Source organism: Xiphophorus couchianus, chromosome 7 (genome assembly GCF_001444195.1).
Source record: "Xiphophorus couchianus chromosome 7, X_couchianus-1.0, whole genome shotgun sequence".
In the NCBI taxonomy this organism is placed as follows: domain Eukaryota; kingdom Metazoa; phylum Chordata; class Actinopteri; order Cyprinodontiformes; family Poeciliidae; genus Xiphophorus; species Xiphophorus couchianus.
In genome coordinates, this window is record NC_040234.1 from 36,027,495 (window position 1) to 36,043,093 (window position 15,599).

Consider the following 15,599-nt stretch of genomic DNA (forward strand, 5'->3'; position numbering starts at 1 on the left):
ATATTAAATAACTATAATCGTTAATTTAGCTTCTTTTGAATCAGACTCAGAGTTTTTATCTCCATCAAAGCACATTGACGCAGAGAAACTCCACCATTGAAGTGCCAGATGGGAAGTTTTTGCATAAGCAGCCATGTTTTGTGAGACGTTTTAGGTGGAAGTCTCCTGGACTGGGTTTCTCCCTGGTTCTCCAGCTGCAGGTGGGATCCCATTAAAACATTCCTCAGCTAGCCGCTAGCCACTTTCCATGCCTGGTAGTTAAATGTCATAAATATTACCGTACGCTGCTTTGGTTTTATGGTCTGTGGGATGTGAGAAGAGATTATGGTGGCGGTCACATCCGATCCCGGCGGAGGAACCCTCCATTTGGGAGTTCGTCCGTCTTTGATGAAAGGCTGGAGGAAACTAGCAGACACTTGTTCGATTGTCCCAGCCTGCGCTCTGCATTCCTGCAGATCTCCTTTTATCTGCTCCTCTGTGATGACAGGAGCCACCGTTGCCTCTAAAGAGATGACATTATACAGTCGCTCATTTGGGAAGATTCAAATTACTCAACTTAAACATCTGTATTTGTAAGTTTTTGTAGCATTTCCAGATGAATTAACTGTGAAATAATGCGATGTGTGTGTTGGTGTCAGATGCTACGACGGAGAATTAGGGAAAAGAATAAGAAAAAAAAATAAAACTGAGAATCTGGTGTTGGAGCTAGCATTTTTGCTAACTTTGAAAATTTTTAGATTCCCATAAATAAATGTTTTCACTTATTTTCTTGTTTTGTAAACTTTGAGTTGAATAAAACCACCACTGATGTGACGTATGTGTCATTAACCTCCAGTAACTAACTGTCATGTTGCCATGTTTACATCAACAGAACTAATATTTATGATTAGCACTTTAGCTGTAGCATAATTAACTATTAACACAATTAACTATGACAACCACTGCGCTAATCAATAAAAAAATCAGATCTTGTAATGATATTGTAGCTCCTGTTGCTCAGCAACAGAGGCGGACAAGCTTCTGCTAATGGAACATATTTTTAGTTTAGCGCTTTAGCATTTTTGCTAACTGTGAAAACTCTCAGTGCACAATTTTTCCAGAAAAATTCTACATTTCTAATTTACTGGGCTGTTTGTGGAGTTTCATGATGTAGCACAGGGTCCCTGCCGGATGGAGGATATCAGTGATTACCATGTTAGCATAGCGCTATAGCATTAGCAAAAATGTTTATGATTAGTGCTTTAGCACAACTACTACTATTCCTATATTTAATCAGGTAAACCCCGTTGAGATCTAGATCTCATTTTCAAGAGGGACCTGAAACAAACTTCACTCCCCATCGGGGAATCGAACCCCTGTCTCCCGCGTGACAGGCGGAGATACTCACCACTATACTAACGAGGAGATAATCCTCTAAAGCTAAAGCAGCTTTAGAGGACGCTAACTTTTAGTTCTTCGCTAATCAAGTATCTTGTGATGATATTGTTGGTTTTGAACATTAAAAATCCATGAATAGGCAGCGGCGGCCATTATTATTTCTGTAAACATTGCGCTTGCGGTTTGGTGTTGTAAACTGTTCACACTGGGTTGCATTTAATTAGTACAGCAAAATAAATCTGATTTCTGCAAAAAATGGAATAAATCATGAAGACATAAAAACCTGAGACCTTCTGAAAGATTGGACCAAAACAGAAAAACTGACTCAGTTCCTCCAGATTTGACGGCCAGGAGTTTCCATGTCGATGTTTCTCCGGTTGACATGGTGGCGTCGCAGATCCGTCGGGTTGCTGTGGAGCCGCTCTGACTGAGGAAAGCAGCTGACTCGCCCTCAGGTCAGAGTTCATAACGCCACTTCCTGCTCGCTGCGCCTCAGACTTACGCCTCTAAGAGGTTTATCAGCTCGTGCCTCGGAGATTACCCGGCGCTTACGATCAGGATGATTCCTCCTCAAACGGCACATCTGAAGCCAATTTCTACAGAGAACACCAGACGGCTTAAATGAATACATAACTTTATTTAAATAAATGCTTTGTCATTACAAAAAAGACAAAGGTTAAGAGTACATAAATTACAAGTTGAATAAATATTACACAGTGATATTCACTTTTATAATTTGAGATTTTTTTCAGGTTTTTATTATTTTTTTAATCTGTCGCTCCAAATACTGACCAATATTTCCCGCTGCCACCGATGGGTCTGTCTCAGAACACCAAATTACGAAAGCCCGATTGTCTTTACAACCAAAAATCTGTTATGTACTCTGAACAAACAAGCTGTACTGCTAACTGTCCTACTGAATAATGAAGGATGAGTTTAAACCAACTGGAGACGGGACGTTTCCCAGAACTCCGTTTCTGTCTCTCTGATTGGACCTAAGCTGTGAAATCGGTGACTCCCTCATCAGGGGCCGTGGCTAAGGCATGGCAGCGACCACGGCGCTCACTCGCTCTTCCTCCTCCTCCTCCTCTCTGTCTCGGCGCAGCGTCTCCAAACCCAAAGAGTCGGTGCTACAATCTGAATCCAGGCTTGGGCGTCAGCGGCCCCTGTCACTTTAACTCGAAACGCGGCTTCAGAAAGGAAAGTTCGCCAGACTTTAGTCTCTGCCGACCTCAGGATCGTCGTCGTGCATTAGGATCTACTGTGAGTTTGAAAAATAAGGTTTGCTTTGCTTAACGTGATTCCACTGGTATAGTGCTGTGCAAAGGTTTTAAACCACTCCTTGTTTTTTAACACTTTGCTAGCAAACAGTCAAATGTTCTGCTAATGCTAATGCTGGTTTTGATCAACAGATCTTCCAGTTTTCTGACGTTTCTCTTTGGACTTTAGGGACACTAGTGTAAGCCTTAAGTGGGTTTTAAATGGAAAATATCTTATGATCTCCTTTAGCATACTTCTGCTAATAGTGGAGCTAAGTTTTAGCTTAGTGCTTTAGCTAACTGAGAACATGTAGCACACTTAGCTTCCCCTAAACTGATGTTTATCAATAAATTGAAGAGTTATTTTACCTTTTTAAATAAGTTTTGGTAATTAACTGTTAAGAACTCTTTAAATAGTTAGATGTTTATTTTTTTTATCATTTCAAGTAAGAGCTTTAGCATTAGCTTTAGCACTAGCAGAAATAGTGCTTTGAAAATATTTAGCACACTTAGCTTCCCTTAGATTAATCCTAACTTGACTGTTTTCTAAACTTTTACGTGAATAAAGTTCAACATCTATGTTGAAATTTTGGATATTGGCTGACTCCTCTGTCACGTTCATTAGGGTTAGCTTCAATTAAATACCATGATGATGTAGCGTTTTAGCGTACTTAGCTTCCCTTAGGTGAATGTTTTTGGGTTCATTTTAAAATACTAATTTACTTGATTGATCTGTAAACTTTCAGTTGAATAAAGTTGGACATTGATGTTGAAGTTTTGATTATCGTATTCTTCAAGTATTCAGGCTTTTATTTCGAAGTGAATAAAGACTCTAACGCAGCACTTCAGTTTTCACAATCTTATGGCAACATGGAACATTTTAAAATTCAATTGGTGCCAGAGGATTGCAGTCTTCGCTATAATTTGAATTTAAGGTAGCACTTTAGCATTAGCCTCTGCTAACTAGCATGTTGGTGTAATGCTTCTGTGTTTGCGGAACTAGCTCTTTGTAGTGCCAAATCTGTACATCAGCCGTTTTCTGCATGTCAAACTGTTATTTTTGCTGTTAGACCTGAATGATTAGAAGAAATATAAAACATCAAGCAACTAAAGTCCGTCATAAAATACAATGAGAACCCTTCAGGAAGCAGAGAACCGTTCAATAAAACCAGTTTAAAGATTAAAAGAGATTGTTTAAAAGCAGAAGTTAAAGGAACGACTGAGGATTTTTGCACAGCACCCCTGGATGCACGCATTCCCTCTCGCATTCGCAGAACAAACAACTTCCCGACATTCCTCAGCTTCCCGTCTAACTCCCCGTCAATCGTTGGCATTCACATAAAAACAGAAAAGTGAGAATCTTAGCTTATTAAGTCGTCAAAGGAAGAGCAGAAGTTTCTGAAACAACGCGGACAAACGGAGCTGGACTGAATTTAAGGGACGGACCACATTCATCGTTCTTCTCTGTTAGCCTTGAAGCTCGTCCTGAATATCGCCCCCTGGTGTCGCTTTCACACCAGTGCTTAAGTCTGTTTGTAGGAAGGCACAGAGAGGAGAAACCGGGTCCGGAGACCTGCTCATGTCATGTTCTCACGGCGCTCCGTTGAGAAAAAGGCAGAAAGCTGAGAGACGAGGCAGTTTGTACTCCCACTGCCCTGTGAGCTGCTGTAACAGGACACTTTCCAATTCTTTACAGGCAAAGAGTCTTTGTTTTCTTTACATGATCTGGCTTTTCTCTACAGGAAAAACCCTCAAAGAATATTTAAAAGTAATACACCATGAATATGTTGTACTGACGGGGAAACATGGCTCAAAACATAGGGCGATCTTTTACTTCACTGAAGGCAAAGAAATCACAAATAAAACCACAAAAAAAGAGTCAGTTGGAGAGGAAACCGCCCCGATCGGCAAGCTTGATCCCCCGCCCCCCCAAAAAGCAATCCCAACTCGGAAAAATCAAACGTGCTTCCCGTCGCTGAAGCTGAGAGTCTTTGATTTGACCAGCGGAGCTGCGTGGCGCCCCGCCCGGCAGCTTTCGTAGGCACAGTTGGCATGTCAGGCTAGCTACGTGGTCGAAGAGCCGCTCACGTGTTCGTCTGCGACCGTCTGAACGCTCCGAGTCCCAAAGACGTTCGCTGCGTTGGAGAGGAAGGGCCGTCAGGTTGGCGACGGTCGAACAAAAGAGGAGGAAATACAACGTTCTGCTGCTGGTTCTGAAATAGGTCCACTCTGTAACACACCAACGCGTCACACTTTCACACAGGTTTCTAAACAGGATCCCCTTTCTATAAGTGCTCTGATGAACCCCCAGAAAAACCAGAAAGCAATAATTTCTCAGCCAATTCTCGGTCCCACGACACACAGCTGGGTCAGTTTTCTCCTCCTTCTTGTGGTGAATTTTTTACAGGCAAATGAAGAGGTGGGGGGATCCGAAGTGGTCTCCTTAATCAGAGAATAGTGCTTTTTCTTAGTGTCTCTGGTAAAAACAGGTTGTTGGTGTGAGCAGAGGGCGGAGCTTACAGGTGTGACTCGGAGAAGATGCGTGGGCCCCGGGTAATGTGACGGTTATGGGGGCGGGGGAGAGGGGCCGGGGCTTTCACTCGTTGATGCTGCTCTCCAGGTCTTTGCACTGAATGTCTCCCCCGCTGTAGTCCGTCCCCGGCAGCATGACGCCATATTTGTCCACGCACCAGCAGATGCCCCGCTTGCGGCCGCGAGACGGCTTGCACTGCAAAACCAGAGAATGGGACAGTTTCAGTGAAAACGAACACAAAGCAAACAAAAATGCATTGCAGTGTACTAGGCCACACATCTCCAGTACAGCTAAAGGCAATTTCCAGAGCCGGGCTAAACCAGCAGCCACATTCGCTGGCCTGAGCACCGACTGTTCAGAGAAACTGCCTCTGTAGCGTCGACTTCAAGGCTGAAGTCTAAACAGTTCATGTCCAGCATGTGCGGGATCTGCAGTCACGTTAGTTGACCTTTGATCTGTACAGATCCTGTAGACTTTATGACGTTTTAACTACGGTCACACAGCAGGTCTTGATGCTCGGCTTCGACTTTTTGCTTAATTCCAATATTTTTTTTTTTGCCTGGTTGTTCATGCTAATTAAATGCGACTGCAATCAGAGTTCTGTGTGAACGGTTTGAGACCCCAAAGCAACCTACATGCACAGAAAAACAACATCATAGTTGTCACACAGCAGCAGTGTGTCTTACGGAGGTAGTAATGGCCGCCGCTGACAGAAGCTGCTTCAGCCTCTGTTTACGTCCAGATTTACTGGATCTGACGTCTTTCGGAGCAGAATTAGGATGCATGTCTCACACCAATGGCCTAAAAGTTGAATAAAATGCTGTGAAAACCATGGGATGTGTGATATACAGTAGTTCCACATGTTGAAGTGCCGCTGCACGGATCGTGACTTCCTCTGACTGTCCTACAACATGTAAGTTATGTTGATCGACCGGAAGCGGTTCAGTAAAATCACATCTCTGACCAGTGGAGGTTTCCAGCAGCCCCGAGTAACCCTTCAAGGACTGAGCCGGTACATATGGATGGATGAGCCGACCAGTGGACAGATGTTTGGTGCTAAAGCAACCAAAAGGACTCTGTCCATACCTTGTTGACCTGCACTGACCACAAACAGCCACCCAAACCTCCCCAGGTCCTTAAATCCACACTTATCTGCTTTCCTCCGTGGAGGAACAAGATACCAGCTGCTACCAAAGCTGCATCATCCCTGAGGAACCCTGATCACATCCAAGCCCCACTAAACCCTGATAAAGACGTTCCAAAGGTTGGTTCTGCGCCACGAAACGTCAAGTACAAATTCTTTCATCCTTAAAACTGAATTTTTATCTGGGTTTCATCAGCAAATCTCTGTCATAACGCAAAAGATAAATCAGAAGGTTGTCAGTGCTTTGCACCTGCTAAACTGAATTATTAGCCATGTTTACTCAAGATTTAATCGTGTGCCTCACTGGTTGGGTGTGAGGCAATGATTACTCCAGATGTAGAAAGGATATGGGTATAAAAAGGAGAAGAAACCTTCTGCTAGCTGCTGCCTAACCCACCTGTTTGCGCTTGAAGAACCCTTTCCTGTCACAGTTGGGAAGGTACAGAGACAGGGCCATGACCCGAGAAGTGTCCTTCATTTTCTGGATGATCCCATCCAGTTTCCTCCGACAGGGACCCTTCAGAAAAATTCAGCAGTTTGTTAAAAACCAACATTTAAAACCTTTAAAAGGTATCAGATAGTGGAGAAATCCCACATCAATAAACATCCACAACAGAACTTACGAATTCAGGCTCGTGCTTGTCGATGTCCATGGGGGAATAATCCACGCTGGTGCTGAAGGAGCGCTGCTTGCCAAGCTTCCTCTTCTGCTCTTTGCGCACTGCGATCACTTTTTTACTGTTCACAATGTCTTTGGGATGCAGCGGCACCTTGGCTGGCTGCACCACGCCCGTGACGTCCGGAGTCATGTCGACTTCCACCCGCGTCTCCCGATCTGCAGGACGACACCAACCAAACGGCGTTACACCAAGTCACGACGACTGGCAGGAGAAACGGATGTTAACTGGAGGATTTGCTGCATCAGGGCAGAAACGCTGCGTCTTTGTCCACCGCAGGAGACAAAGCAACAAACAGCATAAAAACAGAAGTTCATCCAGATTCTGCAGCGGAAACTTAACAGATGTTTTAGGAGAGGAGACTGGATTTTCTCTCCAAAAGCAGCAACACTTAAATATTTGTTAGCAAGCTATGCTAACCCATCAAGTTGAACTGGTGAGCAACTTCTGCTAATGTGCTAATAGCGGAGCTAATTTTTTGCTAACCTTAGAAACCTTTAGCTCACCTAAATTAGTTTGGATAAATTTTAATGTGAAAATTTACTTTGTAAACTTTTGAATAAAGTTCAATATTTTTGTTGACGTTTTGGTTATTGACTGTTGAGGATTCTTAAAGTAGTTTCATGTTCATATTTATGCTCTTATTTTGAAGTGAATGAAGGCTGCAGTTCCATTTCCCCTTTAGCATTAGCTCAGACAAGTTGATGTAGTATTTTAGCATGAGCTTCTGCTAAATATCTGTTGATATCTTATTCATTGTTAACTGGACTGATGTTTGGCTACTGCTTTAGAGTTAGTGCAGCTAACTTTCAGCTAGCGGTTCCCCATGGCTGCGGTTCTGGTGCAGCTCTCTAACAGACATGGACCCAGATATTAGTGGGTCGTTGGAATAATTTGAGTCAGAATCTGATCTGAGATGCGACTTGAACCAGTGCTGCTTGGGTTTCAGGTTTAAATGGGAGTTTTTCCCAGTGGAGCTCCCTGCCCCCTTCTGTCTCTGGGGGTTTGGCCCTTAAGCCCGGACCCCCAGCCAGGGGTCCTTTAAGGCCACAGAACCAGCCTCCGGCCCCCCCCACACCCCTCCGTCCCTCCGGGCTTGGCTGGACCCGAAATGCTGGGCTGTTGTGGCGGCGGTGCCAGCGAATGACCCCGGTTATATTTATCCGGTTTGGAAAAACCACCGGTGTGTTGCACCGAGTCAGACCCAAAGAACCAGAGAGGACTGTCAGAACCGAACACAGACCCGGGTCGAGTAGGGAGGGAAATTGCTGTTCTTCTGGGTTAAAGAGGAGCAGCCTGACCCAGCGTGAGCGTCTGGAGCGGAGGGACCGGCGGGGGGCTGATTATCAGGACTTGGCTTCTGCTCCCCGTCTCTGAAATGAATCTAACAACTCATGACTTGGCAGGCCCGGCTTCGTGTTTAGATACGTCGCTGTGTCTCCGCGCTCAGACTGCCAGGCTGTCACTCGCTATAAATAAATACTTCAAGCATTTCTACATGTGACCACTGTGGAAAAACTCATTATTCCTGCACTACAGTCCAATAATTTGGATTGAAATGCCACATATTTGGCCATAAAACGGCTGCTAAAAATGAGGTCTTTTTTTTTTTTTTTACACGCCTTCTTGTTTCGTGTGTAATTTCATTTGCAGCAGAACAAAAAAATAAATAAATTAAACGCACAGCTCACTGACTTAAAGGGGCAGTATCATGGAAAATCAGTTTTCTCAGCTTTTCGTGTTTGAATGTTTTTCCCTCATCAGAAACGAACTGCAGTGTTGCTATGATTCATGTTTGAGAAATCCTTTAACCTCCATGGCAACAGTTTCAAACACCTGGGTGGACCTAGCCCCGCCTTCGAGGTGAAGCTCCTCCCACTCTCAGCCCCATTCAGACTAGCCAGTAGCAATTAGCAAACAGCTGCTGAGTCCATTACAGGAGCTGCTTCTCAGTTAAAAATGTTAAAGGGTTTAATAGAGGAGCCATGTTGGGATGACTTCCTGGAGGCGGAGCTTCAGAAAGAGTAGCAGCTTCTTAAAGAGACAGAAACCCAATTTCAAAGTGTTATTTCTTTTAAGTCATCTGATTTGAATTTTCACAGCTGAAGGTAACATGGTTACTAGATTGTGCTATAAAATGGCACCATGTGCCTGGAAAACATGTTACTGCCCCTTTAAGGAGAAATCTCAATTTAAATTTCAAAAAGCGTTAACCATCCATTGCAAAGCAGCTCAGTTTTCCATGCTCTGGTACCGGGCCTGTACCGGGCTCACAGGGTCTGGTTTAACTCCTCACAGCTGCAGCGCCGCACCTGATACTCCTGTTTAAAAATTAACATCTGCACACAATTAGGCCTCATGAATATCCCAGGATGCTCTTGGGCCGCGGGCCAGCAGTGAAAGACGAGCCCCTGCTCTCTTCGTGTTTCTCTCTGCGCTGCATCAGGACAGAAAGAGGCAGGTCCGGTTCTCCCAGCTCTCACTGGGTTTCCGCGGCTCCCAGTCCGCCGCGGCCCGCTTTGATTCGCTGCCTCTGAAATTACATCTTTACCAGATGTAAGACAGCAGTGAATGGAGATAAATGAGGACAATGACAGTAAACCATCCCGCAGCATGACGGGGCCGCCGCCGCTGAATATTTGAAGCCTGAAAACGCTGCAGCGCAGCAGGAAACATGCAAACCTGCAGAGTTTCCTTCCTTCTGGCTGCATGGAAGGAAAATCTAAAGAAACGACGAGTCTGGGCTTTTGGTCATAATGTTATGCCTGATAGTTATTTTAAAAAACAATACAGGCTAAGAATTTCTCATTTTGACGCAGCTGAAAAGTCAGGAAAACCTTGAAAAGATGAGGTTTTGGTTGTATCAGTGAAACCGGTTCTGATCGGGTCGGAGCAGCAGGATGAAAGCCTGTCTGAATCGGCCGGTTCTGGTCGGGTCGAGGTTTGTGCTGTGGATCTGTGTGGCAGGAAGCGGCTCTTTGTGAACTCAGAACTTGTTCTTTGCAATCAAAAAGTTTCCTGCTTATAAATAGCAACCAGAACAATTCAAGGCTCGTTCGTTTCAAAACAGGACTTCGAGAAGATGCAGCGTGTTCCCCGAAGGAAGAGCTGCTGTAGGTAAGCAAACGGGCCGAGCTGCTCTACTGGACTCGGCTAATTTTGGTCTGAGGTCTTGTCCCATATTTGGGTTTGGGGTGCAACAAGCTGCACACGAGCAGGCAGCATCTGTTTGGGTCACCGCAGAGCAGTTACTGGGTGTGACTGACCTCCAGATAAATCCTCCGAATCTGGAGGATCCAGAGGATCCGGAGCGAAATGTTGAACTCATTCCCATGAATGTTCTTAAAGGGCCAGCTGCAGCAAAATGCACTTTAACAAACTGTTAAAACTTTAGAGCTTTCTCTGCATTCAGTAAGGATTCTTCATATTAAACACATTTTCACACTGATCGGTTGTTTGCCATCACAATCACAGATTTTGTGATACTAACTCAGAAATATTTGCTAGGAATTCTGCAGTATTTGTGCGCAGACATGACTTTTTGTACTTGCCGTGTCGATCACAGGCAGCAGCGCTGTAAAAGTAAATGATGATTTTAAAATTTTGCACAAAATTTGCATTGAGCTCACAGTTATGCAAAAAATGTGAGCATCTGTTGATTTTGCCTGAAAAACTGCAGAAACTGATTGATGTAATTTGGTGTCTGGAATCTCGACGGCCACATAAGAAGCTTCGACGGGCCAGATTTGGCCCCCGAGCCTTGAGTTTGACACATGTAGAGGATCTGTTCAGGGCAGGCGGTGGAGGATCCTGAAGCAGAAAGCCTAATCCACTCTTCTTCTTTGGATATTTTTCTGCAGCAGCTCCAAATAAAAGCAGCTGCTGAATGGATTTTGTGAACTGTGGATGTTATTTCCCCTAAACGTTGCTTCCTGCACCAGAGCAGAAAGATGCATCGCTGCCAAACATCCTGGAGGTTGAGCTGCATCTACAATCGTCGAGGTCAAAAGGTTCATGTCGACTTTCACTCTGTTAGCAGCTAAAAGCTGCAGGATCTCCAGCTCTGTTCTGGTGAAGTGAAAACAGGAAACCCTCTGAGAAACAAAAACCAGAAACTTTCACAGATTCCTGCTGATTATGGGAACAGAAAACACGTTTCTGATGGGAAACCGACGGCAACCGAGACGTTCAAAGAAGCTTCTGCAATCAAATCAAAGCAGTTTTTATGTTTACTGACAAATTACAGCAATCAGTCTCCAGGTTTTCATGGAAATTCATGATTGTGACTTTATAGCAAATTTTCTGCAAAGTTGGTCAAAAACATTTGATTTAAGTGACAAACTCTGACCTGCAGGTGGCAGTATTTCATACTTGTACTACACTGCTGCCTCAGCCTTAACGCCATCGTCCGTGAGCGAACAAAAAGTCACATTTTGTCTTAGGTACACATATCGCAAAATTTTTCTCAAAAATCACAACATGGCAAAAATTACAAAAAGTTGTTTGATATTAAATTGTAAGAATCGATGCCGACATTTATCAAAGTTTAACGGGTTTCATTAATAGGTTCTGGCACAACGGGTTCGTCAAGTTGATGGAAATGAGTCTGACCGCCTGACTGGATGATGTTTTGCGTTCTGGGCGCCGGTTGTCTGAATCAGCCGTGAACAGATGTCAGCACTGAAAGCCGACATGCGGCTCTTTCATGCTGATCGGAAACACTCTGGTGCCGCCGTACTTATGTGAAGTTCTCGTGCAAACATGAAACACTGGAGGCCAGCGGTCGCCTCATCTGCTGATGACTGTAAATATTAATGCCAGAGTGGCGTGAGATAGGCCTCGTCTCGCTGGCAGAAAGCTGCACATGCAGGGTGAGACTCTGCTGCAGGTTTCCTGTTGCTTTGCAAGCATTCTGCCGTAGGAACCACTTCTTAATCATCCTCTGCTTCTTGGCAGAGAGAAATCTGTTGAAACATAAGGCCCTTTCAGAAGCCCCGAGGGTAGAAGGCCTGCTGCCATAAAGTCATATCTGTTGGCAAGCTTCCCCAGGTCTGAGTCACTCGCCGAGCCAACAGAGCACACACCAACCCCGGAGCAACTGGGATCCCAGCGCAGGAGGAAAGCAGGAATCAATGGGAAGGCGTGAGAGTTCACGGTTCCCCCTCCTGGTCTGCCTCGCTCAGCTGGTCCAGCTGGTTCCCTGCAAAAACCAGGCGCTGGCCGGTCCGCAACCGGACGCCTCCAGGAGAACGGACAAGCATCATCAACCCGAACCTGGCAAGAAGCAACAACAAACAGGAGTCTATTTCATCCGTCCATGGCCTGGACTCACTCATCCCTCTTCAGGGCTGAGGTGTCTGTCTCCAGGAATCACACCTCAAAACCAATCGACCCAACAAACCAAGGATCTCACCCAGCAGAGGTCAAGTCCAACCCGCAGCGTCCAGAGAGACACCAGGCCTGGTTCACATGGCAACATCTTCAAAACCTGAAAAACCCCGACACGATAAAAAGTCTCAAACTGATTTAATTCACCAAAATTCAGATGTTACTCTGGAAATCTCACAAAATCTCAAGACCAAACGTGAGTTCAGAGTAACCAAACATGGCTGACTGGTTAGAGGCAAAGCCGATAGTTTGTGACAACATTTAACAGAAAAACCGATACAGAGACGTTGACAACGTCCACCGGACTTACTAGTTGTTTTGTCTTTGGTGTATTTTGATTCCCTTCCATGTTTCTGTCACTTTGCCTTCTGATTGGCTGCATGTTGCATTCAATGGGCTGATATCGGACCAAGATAATCCAACATGTCGACATCCCTGATACCAGAGCAGAGCAGAGCAGAACGCTCCGAACACACAGCAGCAAAGTCACTCAAGATCAACCTGAAAATCAGGGCATCCTTCAGTTGTAGGGAGAAATCAGGACGAAAATCAGTGAACAGATCTGTGAACTAGAAAACCACCTGAACTTTTCCAGCCCACAAAACACCGAGAAGTAAATGGGGTTTACTTGGCACATCGTCAGTCAAACCGCCGCATCATCATCATCATCATTATCATCATCATCAGCATCAGCCAATTTTCCCAAGATGATCTTAAGACTTGGGGGACCATGAAACAGGTTCCCTTGTTTCGGGAACCTGGGGCGAAAAGTTGCCTCATGGAACGTCTGATGTTCAAAAGTTGTTCAACTGGATCCGATTGGTTGACCAATTTTAAGCCGCTTTCTCTGGGGACAAATTAGCCAAAAAAGTCACATTTTAAGATCGAAGCAGACGTAGCGTGTCGATTTGTATCGATGGATTGTTTTTTTTATCTGCAGTGAATCTCAGTAGAAATGTGACGATTTTAACTTCCACCAAACCAAAACCAGCAGAGACACCGCCGGCTGTCGACCTGAACCTGTAGGCGGGGCTAGCTGGTTGACGGTTAGCTGGTTGACGGTTAGCTTGTGAACGGCACGTCCTCTGGAGCATTCAGACTCCGAGGTCTCTGGGTGTAAAACTGTCTGACTTGTCATCACCACCAACCCACAATCCACACGGCCCTGCCTGAGTCGAACACACACACACACACACACACACACACACACACTTCTGACAGGCAGCTCCGGCTTCACGTGACGTCAGATAGTGATCGATGCTTCGCACAACGGCGGGTTATATTTAGAACAACAGAACACCTTCGTTCTGAAACCTTTGTCTGGACCAACTGGATCCAGTTGCTTGTGAGCCGATGAAACCCCAGAGTGACAGACACACCTTAAATCATTCAAGACAAACGGCTCCATCTCTCAGCCTCACACACGCAGATTTAGTGGTAATCCGACTCTGAGCAGCCAGGCAGGGCGACCTGCGAACCCAACCTGCATCATCTCCCGTTGAGCCACGAACGATGCTTTACAAACTCAATAAAGAGATAAATTTATGAGCTGACAGACACAAACCATAACAACCACGCTCCAAAACGACCACGAGTCATGTTGCATCGCTTCTTCACTTCCAGCTTCTGTCATTCATCCTGCAGGGCTGCATCCGATCTGCATGGGGCCCGGGCCGGAAAGACCCCGGATCTACCTCTGGCTAAACCCTAAACATAAAATGCATCTGGGTTGTGTAGCCATTTTCACTCCTTACATTTTGCATTTTTATTTCAAAAATGTGTAAATCTTGTTGGTAATTTTTATCCATCCATCCATTTTCTAACACCTTGTCCCTTAGAGGGGTCAGGAGGAGCTGCTGCCGCTCCAGCTAACGGCAGGTCACCTGGACGGGTCGCCTGTCTGCTGCAGGGCAGAGTCATTTTTATATCAAAGTGATTCAATTAACTGTAAAAACAAAAGTGACTGAATCATTTCGTGAAGTTACCAGTTTGCATATCCCTCGGGCCGGCACAACAAACTGCCACGCAAGAAGAAATAGAAAACTGTAAAAAGAAAAATTTTAACAACAGAAAATGTGTCAACATAAAGCAGAGAAAATACAATTCTTGTATCAAAATGATTAATTTTTAACTCTAAATGGTTGAAATTTGATTTGAAACTGAGGCTGAATGTTTACAGGGGCAGCAGTTTTCATATTCCTCGGGCCGGCACCACAAATAGTCAGAAAAGAGTCAACTGTAGAAAAGAAAATTAAGAAAGGCTTTTTGAGGCTGTTTTCCTTCCATACATTTTGCAATGTAATAAAAGAAACTGCATACAATTAATTTAGCAAAGTAGAAGTGGAATAAAGTGTAACGTTTGAATCAAAAATGATTCATTTTTAACTGGAAGCATTTTAAATTTGAACTAACTGCTTACAGGTGCAGCGCAGTTTGCACATTCCTCGGGCCGGCTTACCTCCGGTCGCGGCTCCTGCGGCAGCGGCGGCGGACTTGTAGCCCTTCTCGTTGGTGCAGACGCCGCGGCCGTGCAGCAGGGCGTGCAGCGGCTTCTCCTCGCCGCTGCGCGGCAGGCAGCGCAGCCCCTTGGTGCAGGTGCCCGTGTAGACGCCGCACGCCTGACCCTCGGCCAGCGCGCAGGTCAGGCAGCAGCCGCAGCCCGGCTCCTTCACCAGCTGGCAGCCGACGGGCACCGGCGGGCACATGGACAGCGCCTTGTCATCGCACGGCTCGCAGGGCACGTAGGAGGCCGAGCAGCGGGAGAGCCCCAGGATGATGGTGAGCAGGAGGCAGCAGCTCAGGAACATCTTCAGTCCGTCCCGGTCTGACGGACAGCCCGACTCAGAGCAGATAATCCGATTCTCACAGTTTATCCAGGAGTGCAGCTCTCCAGTAAACCCGTCATGAACAGCAGGAGTTCTCTCTGGGCTTCAGGAGTTTTTCTCTCTGGGAGTAAAAAAGCCAACCAGCGGCAGCAGCGGCGGTCCTGCGCAGCCTGTCCTTCCTGTTGGACTCCTGCAGACTTTCTCCAGCAGCAGCAGCAGCAGCAGCAGTTTTCCTCAGCAGACTGATCAGCTGCAGACCCGCCGAGCCTTTTTAAAACAGCCGAGCGCAAACCCGGGACCATGAATACGGCGAGCAGCAGCAGCAGAGGGAGGCGCACTTGTTCCCGGCCTGGCCGGCGGCCAGCAGGAGGAGGATCCCAGTTTCACCCCGAGCCA

At 45.7% G+C, this 15,599-nt stretch overlaps 1 protein-coding gene across 1 annotated transcript; it reads right to left on the reverse strand.

The window, feature by feature from the left end:
• Nucleotides 1-1,994: 1,994 nt before the first annotated feature.
• Nucleotides 1,995-15,185, reverse strand: igfbp5b (insulin-like growth factor binding protein 5b). The gene is made up of 4 exons (XM_028023497.1): nt 14,837-15,185; nt 6,937-7,148; nt 6,711-6,830; nt 1,995-5,364 (listed from the first exon to the last, which is right to left on the reverse strand). Exons 1-4 carry the CDS (start codon nt 15,183-15,185, stop codon nt 5,233-5,235), a joined length of 813 nt encoding a protein of 270 aa, XP_027879298.1. The 3' UTR covers nt 1,995-5,232.
• Between the last annotated feature and the right edge of the window lie 414 nt (nt 15,186-15,599).

What these genes read in the sequence shown, in the direction of transcription:
- igfbp5b (XM_028023497.1), bottom strand. Translation starts at nt 15,185, where the DNA reads ATGTTCCTGAGCTGCTGCCTCCTGCTCACCATCATCCTGGGGCTCTCC. An exon ending in CGCAGGAGCCGCGACCGGAG is followed by an intron (nt 7,149 to 14,836) that starts GTAAGCCGGCCC and finishes GTCGTCCTGCAG; the next exon opens with ATCGGGAGACGCGGGTGGAA. An exon ending in ACAAGCACGAGCCTGAATTC is followed by an intron (nt 6,831 to 6,936) that starts GTAAGTTCTGTT and finishes ATTTTTCTGAAG; the next exon opens with GGTCCCTGTCGGAGGAAACT.